The sequence below is a fragment of the Parus major genome, chromosome 4, assembly GCF_001522545.3.
Source record: "Parus major isolate Abel chromosome 4, Parus_major1.1, whole genome shotgun sequence".
Lineage (NCBI taxonomy): Eukaryota > Metazoa > Chordata > Aves > Passeriformes > Paridae > Parus > Parus major.
Genome location: NC_031771.1, coordinates 50554126 through 50571770, shown reverse-complemented (window position 1 = coordinate 50571770; position 17645 = coordinate 50554126). Strand labels below are relative to the sequence as shown.

Here is a 17645-nt window from a genome sequence, read left to right as displayed (position 1 = left end):
TTGTTGGGTTGGGTTGTTGTTTTTTGGTTTTGATTTGGTTTGGGATTTTTGGTTTTTGTTTTTTATTTTCCTGAACCTGGGTTTCTGTGTCATTTGGCTGATTTGGGACACAACCATCCTTACACCTGACCCAGATTGCCACTGGGGTTGGCCGTATATTCATCCTCCTGGTATTGTCATCCTTCTGGTATTGTCTCCTGTAGCACAAAAAAAGGGGAATAACTTAGAAAGCTACACAATATTTATGATACTCTGTCAGGCTGAATTCACTGTGTAGTGCTATGTAGTGAACTGCCTCCTTTGCAGTGCCTAATTTGGAGGTCAACTGCCATATTACATGGAAAAAGCCAAGCTGACTGACTACATAATTTTTATTTTCTGTTTCCAAATTCTTGATGCTTTCCAGACCTGTTGTAGCAGATTAATTAAATATGCTTGGGATACCAGTATCAAGTACTGTTAAGTGAAGTAGCTTGACACAAAACGCAGTAAAGTAAGGTAGATCACTGCAGCTGCAAATGGAGGAAGAATACAAAGGGAAGAAAATTAGTGTTCAAGGGTGTAAGACTGAGACACTGAGAAGGAACGACCAACAACCCAAAATAGAAAATCTATGACATCTACACCAGACCCCCTGATAAAACCAACAAGCTACCTCTGGTATGTGGTGCTGGACATCACCAAACCACTCTATGCTTACTGTACTTGCTTGCTTTCTTGCAGTTTACAAGTAAATCATGATGAAAAAACTGTAATTGTCAAAAACTTAACACATGAACCAAGTTAAACCAGTTGTGTGATACCAAGGGGATAGGCTAAAGCATTAGCTGGGATTCCTGCCAATGCCTGTTATTTAAGTGATATTTTCTAATAATGACCCTGTATTTCTCAAGCTGCTATGTAGTACTTTCCTTGTAAGGAAACAAAAAAGAAGCACACACTTAAGCATGAGATTTCTTAACTAGATATGGTAGGCAACACAAGAAGCTGTTAACAGCCCTTGGTAAGATTCTGTAGATTATCTCTTTATATCACCCTACTTTTAAGCTTGGATTGGCATTTACAAGAAGCAAGTTTTCCTACCCATACTGGAGATGTAACTGACCAAAGAGAAACCCAGTGGAAGGAAACCAGACTAGAAACAGCCTAAAACCATGAAGACTAACAGATGTGCATACGCAGAGGGTTATAAAGGCAACCTTGGAGCAGAGGTAGTCAACCTCTGCAAGAAATTACTCATCCACAGCTGCCGTTAGTTTTTTGTTCTGTTTTCTTGACCTCTAGTGATCGGGATGGCTTTTGCAGATCTGCAAAGTCTTATGCATTGCACGTGAAACTCACCTGTTGTATGGTTTCCCCATATTCCCCAGCAGCAGGGAAACACACCCTTCTAATCAGCACCGTGTTGTGTCTTCTGTCCCACTCCAAGGCCTGTCACGAGACTGTGTTGTGCTGCCAGAAGGAATGCACCCAGCCTCTGAGTCCTCACACATCAAGTAGCCCTAACAAGCAACACACTCACCAAATACAATGTAAGACTTCCAGCCCTGTGGCAGTCCACAGGTTTGCTTACCAATGGGAAAGGAAAACACTGCTGAGGACTGTGCCAGGCAAGGGGGGAGGGCTTTCTCTTACACTTGCAGCCGAAATGTAAAACTCAGCAGAGCTTATGTTCATGCTCCAGTTTTCTGCATGTGCTTTCCTTAGCAGGTGACATTCCCGCACAAACAAATGATCCAAAATAAATAAATGATTAAAAAAACCCAAAATAAATAAACCAAAATGAGTTGAGGTACTCTCTGTATGGGTATATTTTGCAGACTTTTTTTATGAACTAGCACAGAAAGCTATTACACTTTGTATACCTGTTCAGTTGGGAATGTAGACAAAAATATCATTAACCCTCTCAATACACTAGGAGAAAAAAAAAATGTGCTTACTGTTGCCCCTAACATCATACATGCACGTAAGCAAAGAACTGACAGAAAAACTGATGCAAATCAGAATAGACACTCAAGGGATTGGTAAACAACTGGGGGCTTGATTTCCCCATGCTCTTCATGAACTGAGAAGCAAACTCTCCTCGGTATCTTGATTAGCATAAGTGACATTTTCAGGTTTCTCTACAGTTCATTAAAGAATTTCATATCTGACTTTCTGGTACTATTCTTCCTTGAACTTCATGTTCATGCTCACAGATAAGTCAAAACTGGTTGCAGACAAATGAGTTCGGGTGCATTTTTGTATCTAATATATGCAGTTGTTTTTCCTATTGACATAACTGATGACAGTGATAATTTCCTCATATCTGTCACTCCCAACAGTGAAAAACTTACTCCTGATGTTTCAGGATCTTGAAACATTCTTTGTTTTACAGAGGTCATCCTCAGAGCTGAAAACGGGTCAGAGGATGCTGCTGCTTTAGAGGCCATCGATCAGCTTTTCCACGTTATCTCCTCTCTTAGCTCATTTATCAGCTCTTCTGGGACTTCAAAAATGGGCATGTTGACTTAGTAAATTAGTTTATAAAGTAAAAAATTGATTACATGGTTCTGTTAGTGGTGCACATAGGAATTTCCCAGAGAAGCTCAATAGATCAGTTCCCCGCCTGTACATCAAGCAGGGGTGTGCACATAGTGCCACACAGCTGCTCGGCTCAAGTGAGGATTGTGTCGGTTCTCGCTGCTGAGCCTCAACTAACCATGCCGAGCAGACAAGGCAAAATATCCAAAAGTGCAAGAAAACTTCGCGTCAATACAGGCCGACTTGTGTCCCTCAAGAAGCACACAGAAACGTGTCTTCGGGGTGGACAAACCTGACCATAAAGAGCTATCCTCCCAGGACCCTGGCCATCCCAGCAGCTGAATCGCCGCTGCGCTGGAACCAGGGCTCCTCATCTCTCTCTCTTCCCCTCTTTCTTTCTGTGCTTATATAGGAGGTGATGGCATAACAATTTCCAGTAATTTTCTAATAAAACTTTCTGATTTCTTGCGGACCCTCTGACTTTTGTCGCTCCTTTCGACCAGGAGCATCTACGGCTCTTGGGGGCTTCCTTCCCATCCAGGGCGGGGCGGCGGCGGCGGGAACCTTTCATTGCGGCGCCGCTTCCCGCCCGGACGCAGCCGCAGGGCGGCGCCGCGGCCGCCGTTGCCGGGTAACGCGGCGGTGCGGCGGCGAAGGCGGCCCGGCCGCGAAGGGGCCGCGATGCTGGACCCGGACCGCGGGCTGTCCCTCACCATCGCGAGGGTCGTGCAGCGGCTGCAGGGCTCCAGCCTCCACTCACAGCTGGAGCGACAGGCCCGGGTGAGCCCTGACCTGCCGCTGTGCCCCCACGCACGCCTCCCTTCCGCGCTGCCCCTCCCCGGCGCTTTGTTCCCCGCCGTCGCCCCCGGCCCGTGTGGCCTTCTCGTGGGCAGGGGGTCCGGGGCCTCTCGGCGCCGCTTGTCCCCTCCCTCTTTTCCTCCTTGTCCCGCTCCTCTCCCTCCTCGGCCGGCCGGAGAGCGGTGTGTTTGGTTTCCAGAGCCCTGTTTATTGTGTTTCCCCTTGGGACCCAAGGATTTCGCAGTGAATATGACGACTATCCGTCTGAAATCTCACTGCTTCAAATATAGGTCCTGGAACGAATTGCTTTTTTAATCTTTAATTTGGGGAGCTTTAAATTCCACCCAGCCTCCCCCGCTCCCCTAGTGTCCCTGAGAAAATGAGGATTTGGTGACAGGAAGTGAAAATAAATGAAAAACCACGTATGGAAGTAAATTTTAGTATAGCTGGGAAAACAATTGCGCTTTTTTTCTATTTAATAGCTTATCTGCACTTGGAGCCTGATTTTCATATTTCAGCTGAATTTAATTTAGAATGTTTCAGATTAAAATTGCATCAATTTTCATGATCATAATAACCTAGCCATGGTGCTGTAACAAATATTTGTGCATTATTGAAATATTTTGGGTAGGGTTTTATAAAATCTTGTACTTTTGGTTTTGGGGGTTTTTTTGGTTTTTTTTTTTTTTTTCAAACATTGTTTAAAATTATGCAGGGGTTTTTGGGGCTATTTTTTGGTTTGTTTCTGTTGTTGCTTTTATATATATATATATATATTTAGGATACCATGCCCATTATCTGTCTATTAATTTTGTTGCATTTTTAAATGAAACATGATTTTCCTCTTTGAATGTCCCTGAAGCTTTCTATAGCAAGTGACATCACTGCCTGTCTTTTGTTTGTTTTGTATTTAGATTTGCTGATTTGGTCTCTAAATGCTTTTATAAATGTGTGTCTGCCTTGCTTCTGTTGGCAGGGCTTTCTAAATATTTGAATAAGCCAATGTGCATGACTTGAAGGGGGCTGGAATTATCAAAGAGTTTAGAGGCTGGGCTCTGCTAAATGTTGGGAAATTGAGTATTCTAAATAACCTGACATGAGGAGTGGAGAGTCAGACTGTCTCCTCAAAGCCGGTGGTGAACAGGGCTCCCTCCTAACAACTCTGTTCCTGTTTCTAACAAACCTGAATGCACTCCCTTGCATTCTTTTATCCATGTCTCTGGCAGGCCTGCTTTCACAGTTATTCAATAGTTTGCATGGGTTTTTTGAGACAGGAGAAAGCTTGGTGTCCTCAGGATTGTCTGGGTGTTTAGAAGCTGCTGGTGGGTGGCTGTTTCATGGAGCCATTTTGTGCAGGTGGACACTGAGAATGTGAGCAGTGCCCTCCCAAGGTGGTGTTTGGAGTTTGAATGGGCAGTGAGGTGCCCAAATCCCTGTTGGAAGTGAGGTTGTATCTGCTGTGATGGCTTTGCAGAGTACTGTTTTACAGATTTCTTGGAGAAGAAAAAAAAGTGTTTATATAGGTCGTGATCTCCTAGTCATATGAAGTGCTAGGGGAAAAGAAAACAGGGCGACAAATATTCAAGTTGATTCTTAGAGTTGTGTTTGAAGGGTTTATAATAGAAGGTTAAATCAGAGCTATAGTTTAGTGATCTGAAAGTTTATAGATACATCAACAATGGGATTTTTCAATCCAATTAATTATCTCGTGGATATTGTAATTTAAATTGGTAGAGCCAGATGTAGACTGTGTTTGTCAGGAATCTGTATGTTCTTGTTAGAGAGGGGTTTTATATTGGCCTTGTGTGCATTTACATTCTTTCATGTACGGAAGACTTGTTTTGTTTATAAAGCTTGGATAGTATGTTAGTGCTGTACCATGCAGTTGCAAGGGCCCCATAGTCAGTGGCTTGTCTTCTGCCCTTCCCTTAGCAGCTGTACAGAATTCTGAAAGTTTCTGAATTTTGCTTCAGTATCAAGTTAATGATTGATATTCCATTACACGGGGTATTGCTGGAGTTCCATTGTCAAATATGAAATTTTAGCTGTTGCTGTGCATCACACCTGAACTCTAGTTTATTGGTAGGATGTGATGGAGTTTTTTGTCTGCTGGTTAACAGTGCTTGGTCTGCACCAGTTGTGATTTTGAAAGGTGATCCTTTTTAGCAGATTTTAAACTTTTTGGAGATGCACAGTGTATTTTGAGAAGTCTTTGGAAGCAATGCATCAGAGTGAAACTTACTTTTGGTTTGGATATTTATACTGCAGTTATACTTCACAAATATTCTTCATCTCTTAAGATGGAAAATGATGTTGTTGATATTTGTTCCTCAAAAATATTTACTGTCTCTGAAACAATCAGAATGGATCGTAAAGTCCATTGTAATATTGCCTGAAATTCTGAGAGAACATGTAGTCTCACAAACAGTATTTTAGCTGTGAGAAAAGCTATGTTTTACAAATTCATCTCTTCTTTCATTTTCTAGGAAGGAGAGTTCAGGATGAATGGTTTCATTGATGAGTTAATGGAATTTTGGGAAAAACACAGTGTCCTGACATAATTTGTGAGAGGTGATAGAGTAGCCCTGTGGTTATGAACTGATCAAACCAGTGCTTTGCTTGGCTGTCACTGGGAGCCTGAGCAAGTGTCAAGGGCTGTGATACACAATCTCTTTGAAATAACTTTGGCATGGGCATCAAATGATTTGCTGTCACAGCTTGACCTCTGGGGATACCAAGATAATCACATTTTTATCCCAAGGATTGAAGTAGAGGTAGTGTCATATGCTTGTAAGTGATGAGTGAATAAGTAAATTAATGTTAAGTTGGTTTTTGTAGGTTGAGTCTTGCTATATTTATCTATTACTGCAGTTAATAAGAGACATTCATTCGGGTAATAGTGCTAATGTGCATATCGTTTGATTTGGAATTTCTTCTGAACGTATTTTGTAGTGTGTTTGATAGGAAGGAGTAACAGTGACTAAGAGGCAAAGTATTAGGTAGTAACTTTTCAAACAGGTAGCATTGCTGCTGACATTAGTGGGCTAGCAGAGGAGAGACCTCATTTTCTGGACACAACTTCACTGTGCAAGTTTGTAATAAAATTTGCACTTTTTAAATCTCAATTTGTCTCTTCCCTTTCTGAATTGTAAATGTTTTTAAGGTAGAGATTAGAGGTGTTTAGAAAAACTAAGACATGGACATGGGACATAAGACAAGAACAAAATGCAGTTTTAAACCAAATTATTCTGTGAAATCTTGCAAAAATTCTGCTTCAGGGAGTATCTGTGCCAGTGAACTGACAATAAAAATTAAGCCATTCAGAGACATGAAAAAAAAGATACCTTTTTGGCACATTTTCATTTGCAGACAATTCAGAAAATTTATTTTTCATAATCTTTGAAGGAAGTTGGGCTTTATTAATCAGTTAAGATTAATCAATCTTAATTTTTTTCCTATGCAAACCTCTAATAGAAAAAAGTCTATTGCCCAGAGTTGCTAAGAACCTCTAGTGACCAGGGGCAAATAACAAAGTTAAAAAAATACCCTAACAAAAGCAACCAACAAACAAAAGCTTCAGTAATTTAGTTCTAAAGAACTTTTCTAGAACAGGAGTTGACAAAAAATGAAAGGTTCTAAATGAAAAGATAAAGGTTGTAAATTATGTTTTAAATGGTACAAGAAAGACACAGTGGAAGGAGTCCCCCTGGCATTGTCTGCATAAATGTTCTCAGATGTTTCCTGTAGGTATGGCTGGAGTGGGACAGGGGAACTTGTAAAAAGGCATGGTAAGGGCTGTTATAGTAGGCTAGAAGGGGTAATGTAAGTGTAAAAATCAGGCCTGATACCCCATCCCACCCCACTCCAGCAATTAATTTGGGGAGTGAGAACAAATTGATGGAGGTATCTGAGGGTACAAAGAAGGGTGGAGGGGAGATGTCATGATCAGAAACACTGTCCAGAGGAGGGGAATCTGCCATCCTTTGAGCAGACCTGCAATAAACCGGAAGGGTTTAAAGGCAATATGGATCAAAGGGAGAGGTAAGGGTCTTTACAAGACTTCAGATGGAGCAAAGGAAGAGAGGACTTGCTTTGGGAGCACCAGGAGCATTGGAGCCAGAGCAGTGCCTGTCTGTGCTTCTAAATAAAGGGCAGGTAAATAAGCTTCAAATAATTTGTATGAAGTGAATGGTTTGCAAGATATCTCAGAATGTTGTTTTCATGATATTTTTTGCCAGTTAAAAAAAAAAAAGAAATTTATATAAATCTCAACTTAAATAAAAGATCAAATTAAGAAGGAGAATGTTTCTGTGCAATGTAGCATTTATTTAATAAAAATTAGCAAACAAATGGAGGCTCATGAGTCATCATGGATAATTAATGGTTCATTTTCGTGTATTGTATTTGGCAAAGGATTTATTATCCCTGGTGATAGAGCTTGTACCTTTGTTTTAAGTGGTTCAGCAGTAATATTTGCATTACAGTGAATTTTAAATTGAATGTAGTTAAGTGTGTGTTGATCAGATGATGGAGTTCAGAAGCAATGCAAGCTTGATTGGCAGAGTAGTACTTTTTTAGTAATGTGGATTTTGTTTTTTGCCTTGTGTGTGTATTTTCAGCACTAATTTTATATTAAAAATCTAGAAAATTTATTAAACATTAAACTTACATCATTGAAATATATCCTTGTGTCTTGTAGTATAACATTTGAGGCTGTTTACTTCCATATGAGGCTGATTGAAGCTCTCTGTATCTGCGAGGTTATTTTTGCTTGTATAAGGAAGTTCACAATACTTTTTCCCTTAGTATATTTCATGTAGAAATTTAGAAGGGTTGGAAGATAGTCAGTGTAATCAGGGTTTCACGCACTGAAATTTGTTTAGTTAGGCTCAGAGTGATTCTTCTTTCTTTTACAGAAATCTATAACCAAATAAAACCTCTCCCTTAAAGTTGTGGGACTTTTAAGTTTTTAGTGAGTGTTAATGTTGAAATTGTTGTGATTGTGCTTGAAGTGGTTTTTACCAAGTCAGCTTGGTCCTGATAAAGTCCAGTTATGGTAGAATGAAGTACATAAAGAAAGGTGAATATTTATTGGCGTTCAATGAATTTACTTCTTCTAAAGATGGATTATATTTGGGGATTGTGTTTTATTGTAATTTGGGAAATAATAGCAATAAAACAAAAAAACATTGTGTACTTCTGCAAAAACATACTGAACACTAATAAATGCTTTGACAGGGTACATGTTTATCTAAATAAAAAAGGCTTTGAAGAGAAATTATGGTCGATAGCCTGTAAAAATATTAGGATTGTGTAAAGTTATTTACAGAACTGTTTGCAACAGGATAAAAATATGTGTTCACCTGATGTGATTCCACATTTCATTATAGTTGGATCACTTCTCTGCAGTGTTTATTCTTGTTGACAAAAGAAATAGTTTAACACAGGAGTTATGCTGGAACACTTTGTTCTGTCAAGCCTCCTCTTACTAGTATGTTGCTTGTCCTCTAGTTATTTTCCTATGCTTCTTTGAATGTTGTGGTTGATCATCTCTTGCGTGATCAATGCTGCTCCAGTCATGATGACTAAATGCCACAAATTTAGATGATAATTTGCAAATAGGTTGATCTCTGTGTTCAGTTCCTCTGTGAATCAATTTACTATTTCCACCAACTTTATTATTTTACTGTTGTGCTATCCTTTTGCTTGCTTTCAGCCACAGCAGTGTTGAATGTCTGGATTTTCTTCCATCTTGGCATCCAGGTTCAGAGAGATTACATTTAGAGTATGACTTAACGATGATGACTGCCCAGATCTCAGCGGGATACCTTGCCAAAATCAAAGACATACACACAAGATTGTTAGTGGTACCTTAAGCATCAGTGAATTTGGCAAAATTTTAAAGTTCCCTGAACTACCCTACTGTTCTGTAGGTGAAGGATGGGGGATGCCCAGAATGGCTGTAATGATAGCTCGTTTTATGAAGGAGTAGATGTGTCTTGATTCACAAGAAGCTGACCAAGACTGTAGAGGAACATAGACATCCCACGCCTGGACCTCAGTGCCCTCCATAAGATTATGCAAATGTTAGTTTTACAGGAAAAAATGTTAGGCATTAACATTTATTAAAAATAATTTGTTATTTCTTGCTGAAATGTTTGGCTTTCTTCCCCATTTCCTTTCAGGGCTCTGAAAGTATTGGCCTGACTCGGCCTGTGAATATTTGACTTTTTCCCTGTACTTGCTGTCACCCTTTGTCTTCATGGATAGTTCCCCTATATTGCTCACTTTCCATTACCCTGCTTGTGATAGACTTCTTATAGTAGTATATAGTAGTATAGTATAGTAGTAAAACAGATCATATTTTTCTTATAGAACTAAGATACCCTTTCATCAAGGTGTGTGTATTGAAATTGGTAGTTCTACATAGGTGTTTGCTGTGTTTTGAGCATGCAGGGAATTAATTCAGTTCATGAGTACAAATCTTGTCAACGTGGGATTTTCTCCCAATAAATCTTAGGCAGGCATTTTTATCTGTGTAAAACTGTAGTAATGTTTTTTTATCTAAATAAAATTTTGTCAACATTTTTTTCATTCTAGCAAAAAATCACAGGGAATGAAAATGCAAATGAACGTTAGTATGTTGTGTCAAGCAGTTTAAAACAAGCCAACCCTACCTAAAGTATAAATATCTAAATGTGTTTTCCATACAACACAGAAATAAATTAGATCAGTTAATCCAAAGGAAAAACAAGATTATGTGGGAGACCCGGACTAGCAATTTTGTAACATCAACTCTGGTAAGTCTCTTTGATTCCTCAATTAAGTTCCCATAAATACCCAAAGAAGTACTATACTGTTAAGTTACAGCAAAACAGTTCTGAAGAGAGTTCCTTTAACTTACCAAATGAGTATTTTTCCTTGTTGTGTTATACAGAGCTAGAGTATGGTCTGTGTTAGAGCTGGCTGCAGCTGCCAGCTGAACTGTTTGCCACATTCTCAAGTATCTAATTTCTGATTTGAAACCTCATCAGGAATCCAGTGGGCAATGAGTCCCAAACAGTTTCTGTGGCTCTCTTGTTCTGCTTCGCATTTAGGAACGTGTTGATTTTAGTACACAGGTAAACAACAGGGAGAGTGTAAAGTAAACAACAGGGAGAGTGTAAATAGGAGGAGGCTTTTGCAACTGAACCCTGAATTGGTGAAAGTGGAGGCAAAAGTGCCCACAAAATTTTGGGGGGAATTTTCAAATATCTTTTATGAAAAATTGTCTTAGTAAAGCTTTTTCAGCAAAGAGAAGCAAAATGACAAAGGAAAGGTGCTAAAGATAGATGTTTTGATAAATTAAAGATTAGCCTAAGAATATTGGCTGCTGCAGGGCTAGGGATAATGAAATAATACTTGATTGAATACACGGGCATGAGGAGGTGAAGATAACCAGTGCAGGTTGATGCCCTAATGTAATCTTTGGAGAAAATTTTCCCCAATGTGCTGTCCTGATTCCTTTTTGACTGCCTTTCTGCTACATACAGGAAAGTCACTGGATTTTATGTTCTGCAGCTGGGGAGCAGGCTCTGTTGGGAACAGCAGTTACAAGAAAGACTTCTGTTGTTCTTTTGGCCTGCCAGGGAAAATGGGAAGTAGTCTGTGGGCTGAATTCCTTAATGCCTTCTAATGTGATATGCTGTGTCAATTTCCAGAATTTCCAAGAATCTCAAAAAAAACCCCTGTTGTTTGTCAATAGGAGTATCAGATATTCCTTTATAAGCCAAGAGCTCACAGGTGTGTGGACAGCAGAGAATTAAAATACTGTTCTGATTGCAGTTCCATCATGTCTTGTACTGTTTTCAGTGTCAAGATAATTAACCCATTTTATAGCAGATTGTACAGGAGCTTTCTTTTTTGTGTGATTCATCATCTGTCAATGAGTTGTATTTGTGAGGGTATTTTTTTGTGCATCTAAAAAGTGTGCCAGGCCTGACAGGTGAACACCCCGTGGACCTTGGGATTAGAATTAGCCATATTTAACTCAAAGACAAAGCTGAACATTTACAAAAGGATGCACAAAAACTTCTGAGGAACAGTGTGGCAAAATCTGCCCTGCTTGATGTGTGTTACTTTATTTAAAATTTCTGCAGAAGAGGCACAAAACCACTGCCTTGCTGCAGAGAAAACCCTCAGCCTGACTATGTCCAAAAAGGACATAGGACTTCCCATCCTATGGGAATTCCTTCCTTCAGAAGGAATTCTTCATAAAATACTCCTTGAGTTTTTGCTTAAAAGGGTATTTTGTGAGCTGCCCATGGTCTCACATAAAAATCTTTGTTTCCTAGACATTAGCAACGATCCACTGCCAACTTTTACCATTGTGCTGAATGAAATACGTGTTTGTCGTCTGACATGAGAGTTATGCAACTCACCACACCCTCTGATCTGTACTTATGACAACCTTTCTTTCTCAGAAGCATGCTTACATTCTCTTTGCTATCTTGGGCAATAAACCAAACAAAAATGCCTTCCTTACCTGTAATGGCAAGGGGATTTGAAATAAGAGCAGAAGTGCTGATGCTGTCATTCTCTCCATTATTATCCATTCTTCATCTGGGGAAAATGGAAAGGTTTCCTTAAAATTCTGCATTGTGAATTCACCTAGACCGACTTTTCCAGTGCAGAAACGCCTTTTCTTTAGAAACTGTAGGGCAAATGACAGGATTTTGGAGTTTTAGTTGTGTGTGTCATGGACTTAAAGTATGCCAAGCTGTCATTAGTGCTGTTAGGGCTGGAAAACTGCACAAGTTGGTGAAAGATTATTTTTAATTGAATAATAATTATAGAAGTTATATTGCAGCAAGTAAGCTTTCTGCTTTCTTAGAATAGAATCAGTAGCTGATACACCTATAGCATATTGTTGAGTAGCTTTTAGTAAGAGATTTCTCACATTTCTATGTAGATTATATGGCCATATGCTTCTAACATATGCCTGGAGCTGTCATGGCTGTGGACACAGTTATTTTCAAGTTAGCATGCAACGTTGATATTTTTTTTCTAAACCTTTAACTTTATTATCTGATGATCAGCTATTGCCATGTACCATGCTTAGAAGAATATGTATTAGAAGGCACTTCACAGAATCTTCTGCGTTTCTGCTTGTTGTCCTTTTGGACCTTTGTGATATGTCCATTTTCTCCTCTTGCTCTAGCTGTAGAAGGAGATGCTGTAGCAGCTGGTCCTGCTGTTGCTGAAAGATGTGCAGCACCATCTGTGTGGTGGTGTCATGGTATGGTTGCAAAGCTGGTTAGTGTGTTGAGTGCATTTCATTGCAATATACACAGTAGTCACAGCTGCAGTGGGGAATGTTTGGCGCACAGTTGGTTTATTTGGTTTGAAAATGGCATTTCTTACCTGAAAGAGGTGAACTGTGGAAGGTTGAGTGAAAAATTATGGAATGTTTTCAGTTTTATTTTTTCAGGTGAAATACATTGACTAGCTTCTAGTTTTTCCCATGTGTACCTTATGACCAATTAATGTGTATAGTCTAGCATTGGGCTAAGTATGTGGGGTATTTGCTTAGATTATTAAATGTATATGTTTATATGCATTCATTGCATATTCTACTCTTTTCTTCTCTCTTCTTTCCCACATACACCTTTTAGCATTGATGAAAAAGATAAAGACATTGAGTGAGAAAAAAGTTAAGTGATATTTTTGGCTGCTATAGCCATTGCTCAAGAAGGGAGTTTGCTTTGTGTGTATCCTTAAGCATGCTTGTTACTTACTTAGTAACTGGAATAATGTAATTTCTCTTTAGTTCTTGATGCTTATTTATTTATTTTTCATATTAGGTTAGCCTACACAAACCAGAAATTAGGCTGGAATCACTAAAAGAGGATATTAAGGATTTTCTGAAGACATCAGGTTTGTAATACTTCGTTGATATATTTGTGAGTAGGATAGATGTATGTAAGAACGTATGTGATATAAGGGATGAAAACAGTAGTTTGTGGAGCTTGATGTCTCGTCACTGACAGTAGCCAGAAGCAGACATTCAGTGATTCTAGATTATTAAATCAGATAGAGAAAATTTAAAAGAGAGAGTGTTATTGGATTCCATCTGCATTTTGAAAAACATACTATGCAAAGTGCTTTTATAATTTTATAAGATACAGTGATTTTTTTGAAAGTTGTGAGTGAAGCGAGAGTTCAGTCACTTCTGAAAATGGAAATTTACTTCCATGGAGACACTCTTGAAAATTTTACCTTTAGTTAAATTTCCAATTTGCATTGAAAGTTGTAGGATATGTTACTGTAATGTGAGGAATTTATGATAAATTATCTAAGATTTATAATCATCAGGAATACTGTGTCTATTAATATTAATTGTTGGTTTAATAAAATGATGGCTTTGAAAAAATAGAATGTAAATTTTTTAACCAAAACTGTACTGTAATTATTTGAACAGCAGATGGAAATAAAGGATATTCAGTCTCTACAGAGGTTTCATCTTGCAGTTTTTTCCTGTCTTAATTAGATTAAGGTTTCCTTGTCTCTTCCTGTCTCTCTGGTAGGTAGACATGAACTGAGACCAGACATAAAACTCCAGTGACTGCAAAGCAACCTCTGATTGATGTTCCAGTAGTATTAATTCCTAAAGTTGTCTTCTGATTGTTTTTTTTATTTTAACAGGTTGGGAAAAGAAGCTTCAGAATGCTGTTTATAGTGAACTCAATGTGTGAGTTTATTTAGTATTTTCATTTAGTGAGTTCTACTCACATGATTTACTTTTGATCCATTCGTTTATAGAGATGTATGGTGTGTTACTATAATCTGCAATATCTATCATAGCAAGGGTACCTGCTTAGTTTCTGTTTTTAAAGTGCCATTATTTCTTTTTCATCCTAGTGAAAATACTGGACTCAAGTGGGTTTTAAAGAATAAGTTAAATAAATATCACCACATTTTGAAGTTACTTTAGTATTTTCCTTTTTGCTTTATTTCTAAAGGTTCCAAAGGTCTTAATAGGATTCTTACGTAAATGAGGTAGTTTCTGCAAATGGGTTTTAATTGAGGTATTTATCACAGCATTGCACATAATGGTTGTATTAATTATTTTTTAAAATCTTTAAGGTATGAAATCTCTAGGCTTCCCAGGTCAGTGCTCATCATGCTTGGGGTATGGTTATAAACACAGTAAAATTGGTCAAGTTTCCTTTTTATTAATGTTCAGCAAATGTCAGATTAGACTTCTGGGAAGCATAATTTTTTGTTACATTCTAGCACAGTGGAAAGGTGAATTTCATAACAGATAGAGCCATAAATGCAGCTATAAAATAAGAAATATGTATGCAAATCTGTTTGTGCTAATTTAAATAAGTTTGTTAGAGTACCAGTTTAGCATAATGTATATTTAGGAGTATGTGGGATTTAATTCAGCAAAATATTTCTATCTGTTAGTAAGGATTCATCTTCATCATATCTTTCCAGGGAAAAATATTTACCTGTCTCTAGGGCTAATGCACGGAAATAAGCAGCAAAATAACAAAATTAGCCCTTGAAAATTGAAATTAAGTATGAACACTATGATTTTATGAGCATTGTGGAAAAGCCAAGAAACATAATTTCTGAAATCTGTTCGTATTGATTCTATTTTACACACTGGGCCAGAATAGTCCATAACAAATTTGCAGCAGGTAAAAGAATGACTTTATCAGTTAAAAATAGGAAGAAATTTGGGGTGGATTTCCCAAAAAAAAAATCATTCTTTGATTGAATGCATTCAAAGAAATGAAAATTCAGGCTATTAGAGAAGCTGTGTGTAAATTTTGCTTCCTGAAAGACATTTGAGATACTTAAAATTAAGCTGGATGAGATGTTTGGCAAAAGCTCATTGGAAATAACTTGCATTGCTGAAAGATAAATTAGTGTTTTGGTTTGGTTTTTAATTTTTGTTCCAGCTTTTATATTTTTTCATAATGCAATTGATGAGTGAATATTCAGCTTTGCTTAACTCAACACCTCAAACTTCTAATTACTTTGGACATGTGCATGTTCACTACTGATTTTGAAAAGGAAACCCTAAAAAAAATTGTTTTTTTGAAAAAATGTGATGACTTGGAGACGGAAAGTTCCAGGGAATCATAAACATGACATGATGTGAAGAGAGTACACCTTTAAAACACCTGATTTGTTAATGTAATTATTTTATTTCTTTTATAAATAAGTGCAATTACAAGGATGTGCTATTTTTAATACAAGAAAAACTCACTTTGAAATGTTATCAATTCTTGCAAATTGTTATCTTATTTGTATCCATAGAATGGATGAGGAAAAAATACTTTAAAAAATAATACTCACTTTGATCAACATACACTTGTGGTTTTGTTAGTGCTCTCATGAAAGAAGTTATATTTAGGTTTACAAATACAGGATTAATTAAGCAAAATAAAACATCAGAATATTTAAAGTTTACCATATTTTTTTCTTAAGGTTTCCTTCGCCATGTCATCCTGCAGCACCACCTGAACATATTAAAGAACCTTTAGCCTATATGAGGAAAGCACAGGTTGGTGGTTATCAATTTTACCATTCATATCACATCTTTAATTAGACTGTTTGACTCTGTAGAATGTTATTGTCTTTCTAGGTTTTATATGTTAGGAAAAGCACAGATTTGTAATTGCATCAAAGTTAATAGTAGTATTGTATGGATATTGTATGTGACATTTTACATAAATACAGAAAATGCTCAAGTAATTCTCCAGCCATGAAAGAAGTAGGATACAGTGGCAGGTAGGTGAAAAATAGAGAATAGAGATATGTGAATATGTCAAAGAAGAGAATTTGTTTTCATTGGGAAGAAAAAAAGGGTTAGCTATAGGTCATTTCATTTAGGGTTACAAAAACATTTTTTTGAAGGGACACAGGCAGTTACATGATGAAAGATAACAGGCTGCAGAGATAGCAAGATCTTCAGAAAGAAGAGATATATTTAGTTCTAAGAAATGTGAAAGGAAGATGAAAAATAGAGAGCTAAGGAGCTTAAGGCATATTGAAGGAGAATAAGAGAAACTGGACTGTAAAGGTTAAATGAGGATTTTTGGTGTCAGGAAAAAATACTTTTGCTTTGTTTTATTTTTTTTTTCCCCCAGTATATGCCATTTGAAATAAACAAAAAAAATCCACATAAAAATATAAAAAAAATTATCAAGCTTCAAGAATATGATCTAACCAAAACATAGGTAGAGATAAAAGTGTATTTAACTGTGCTGTGCCTAGAAATACATTGCAGTATTCTTTTACAGAATATTCAACAAATTGTGTTACTTTTACAATCATATTGTTGTTTATTCCCTGATGTCTTATCTCTCTGTACTGAGTTTCCGTCTTTAGGATTTGGGGCTTTAATCAATTGTGTGGTGTGAAATGTAATGCCACAATTTGCTGTGTGAAAAGAATTACTCTCATTAGTTTATTAATGCAAAAGCCACAGAGATATATCTATATGCATGTTTCTCTGAACCAGTTTCTTGGGCTATTATTTTACAAAAGTGTATGTAATACTTGTAGTGTTTTTAGCCGTATGTAGAAAGGCCTGTTATTCCAGTGCTTTAAAAATGAGCAGAAGAAGTCCTGTCTGCTAGTTTCAAAATTTGATTCCCTATTTCAAAGGGAATTAGTCATCCATGTCCTCTGGGTGGGTTAACCCTGGTAGGCAGCTCAGCCACTCACTCACTTTGCCTCAGGAAAAGTAGAGAATCAAAAGGGCAAAAGTGAGAAATCATGTTACAAAGACGGTTTAATTGGCAGAGCAAAATCTACACATGTCAACAAAGCAAAATAGGAATATATTCATTACTTTCCATCGTCAGGCAACTTTTGTTTTGCCCAGCTTCTTTATTTGGAACATTATGTTGTATGGTTTAGGATATCTCATTGCCCATTAGGAGTCAGGTGTCCTAGCTCTTTCTCCTCCCAATTTCTTGTGCATTCCCAGCATCCTTGCCATTGGTAAGCATTAGAGAAGACCTTGAAGCTAAATATGCACTTCTCAGCAATAGCTAAAACCTTGGTGTGTTATCAACACCTTTTTGGTCACAAATCCAAAAGAAAGCACCATACCAGCTACTATGAAGAAAGTTAACTCTATCCCAGACAGACCAGTAGATAGTCTTTTAAACCCTTTCTTGAAATACAGCTTCTTGATGAAGATTTGTGAATCCTTTCCATAGAAAAATACTGGTAAATTAGGGTAGTTGTGAAATAGTAATAAATGCACTGTTAGAGAACTAACATTATCTTTTCTAAAACCACTGAGATACATGCTAGTG

At 37.6% G+C, this 17645-nt stretch overlaps 1 protein-coding gene across 2 annotated transcripts in view; it reads left to right on the top strand.

The window, feature by feature from the left end:
* The first annotated feature begins 3143 nt into the window (after positions 1-3143).
* TBC1D19 (TBC1 domain family member 19) overlaps positions 3144-17645 on the top strand; it is a 48211-nt gene continuing 33709 nt past the window's right edge. The window contains exons 1-4 of one of the 2 annotated variants that reach the window (XM_015625443.3): positions 3144-3303; positions 13164-13236; positions 14005-14050; positions 15805-15880. In XM_015625443.3, the coding sequence (XP_015480929.1) occupies positions 3205-3303; positions 13164-13236; positions 14005-14050; positions 15805-15880 (294 nt within the window). In that variant the 5' untranslated portion in view covers positions 3144-3204. Of the gene's footprint in view, positions 3304-10044; positions 10122-13163; positions 13237-14004; positions 14051-15804; positions 15881-17645 lie in introns of those variants that run through there. The other variant, XM_033513747.1, reaches the window with a different exon arrangement.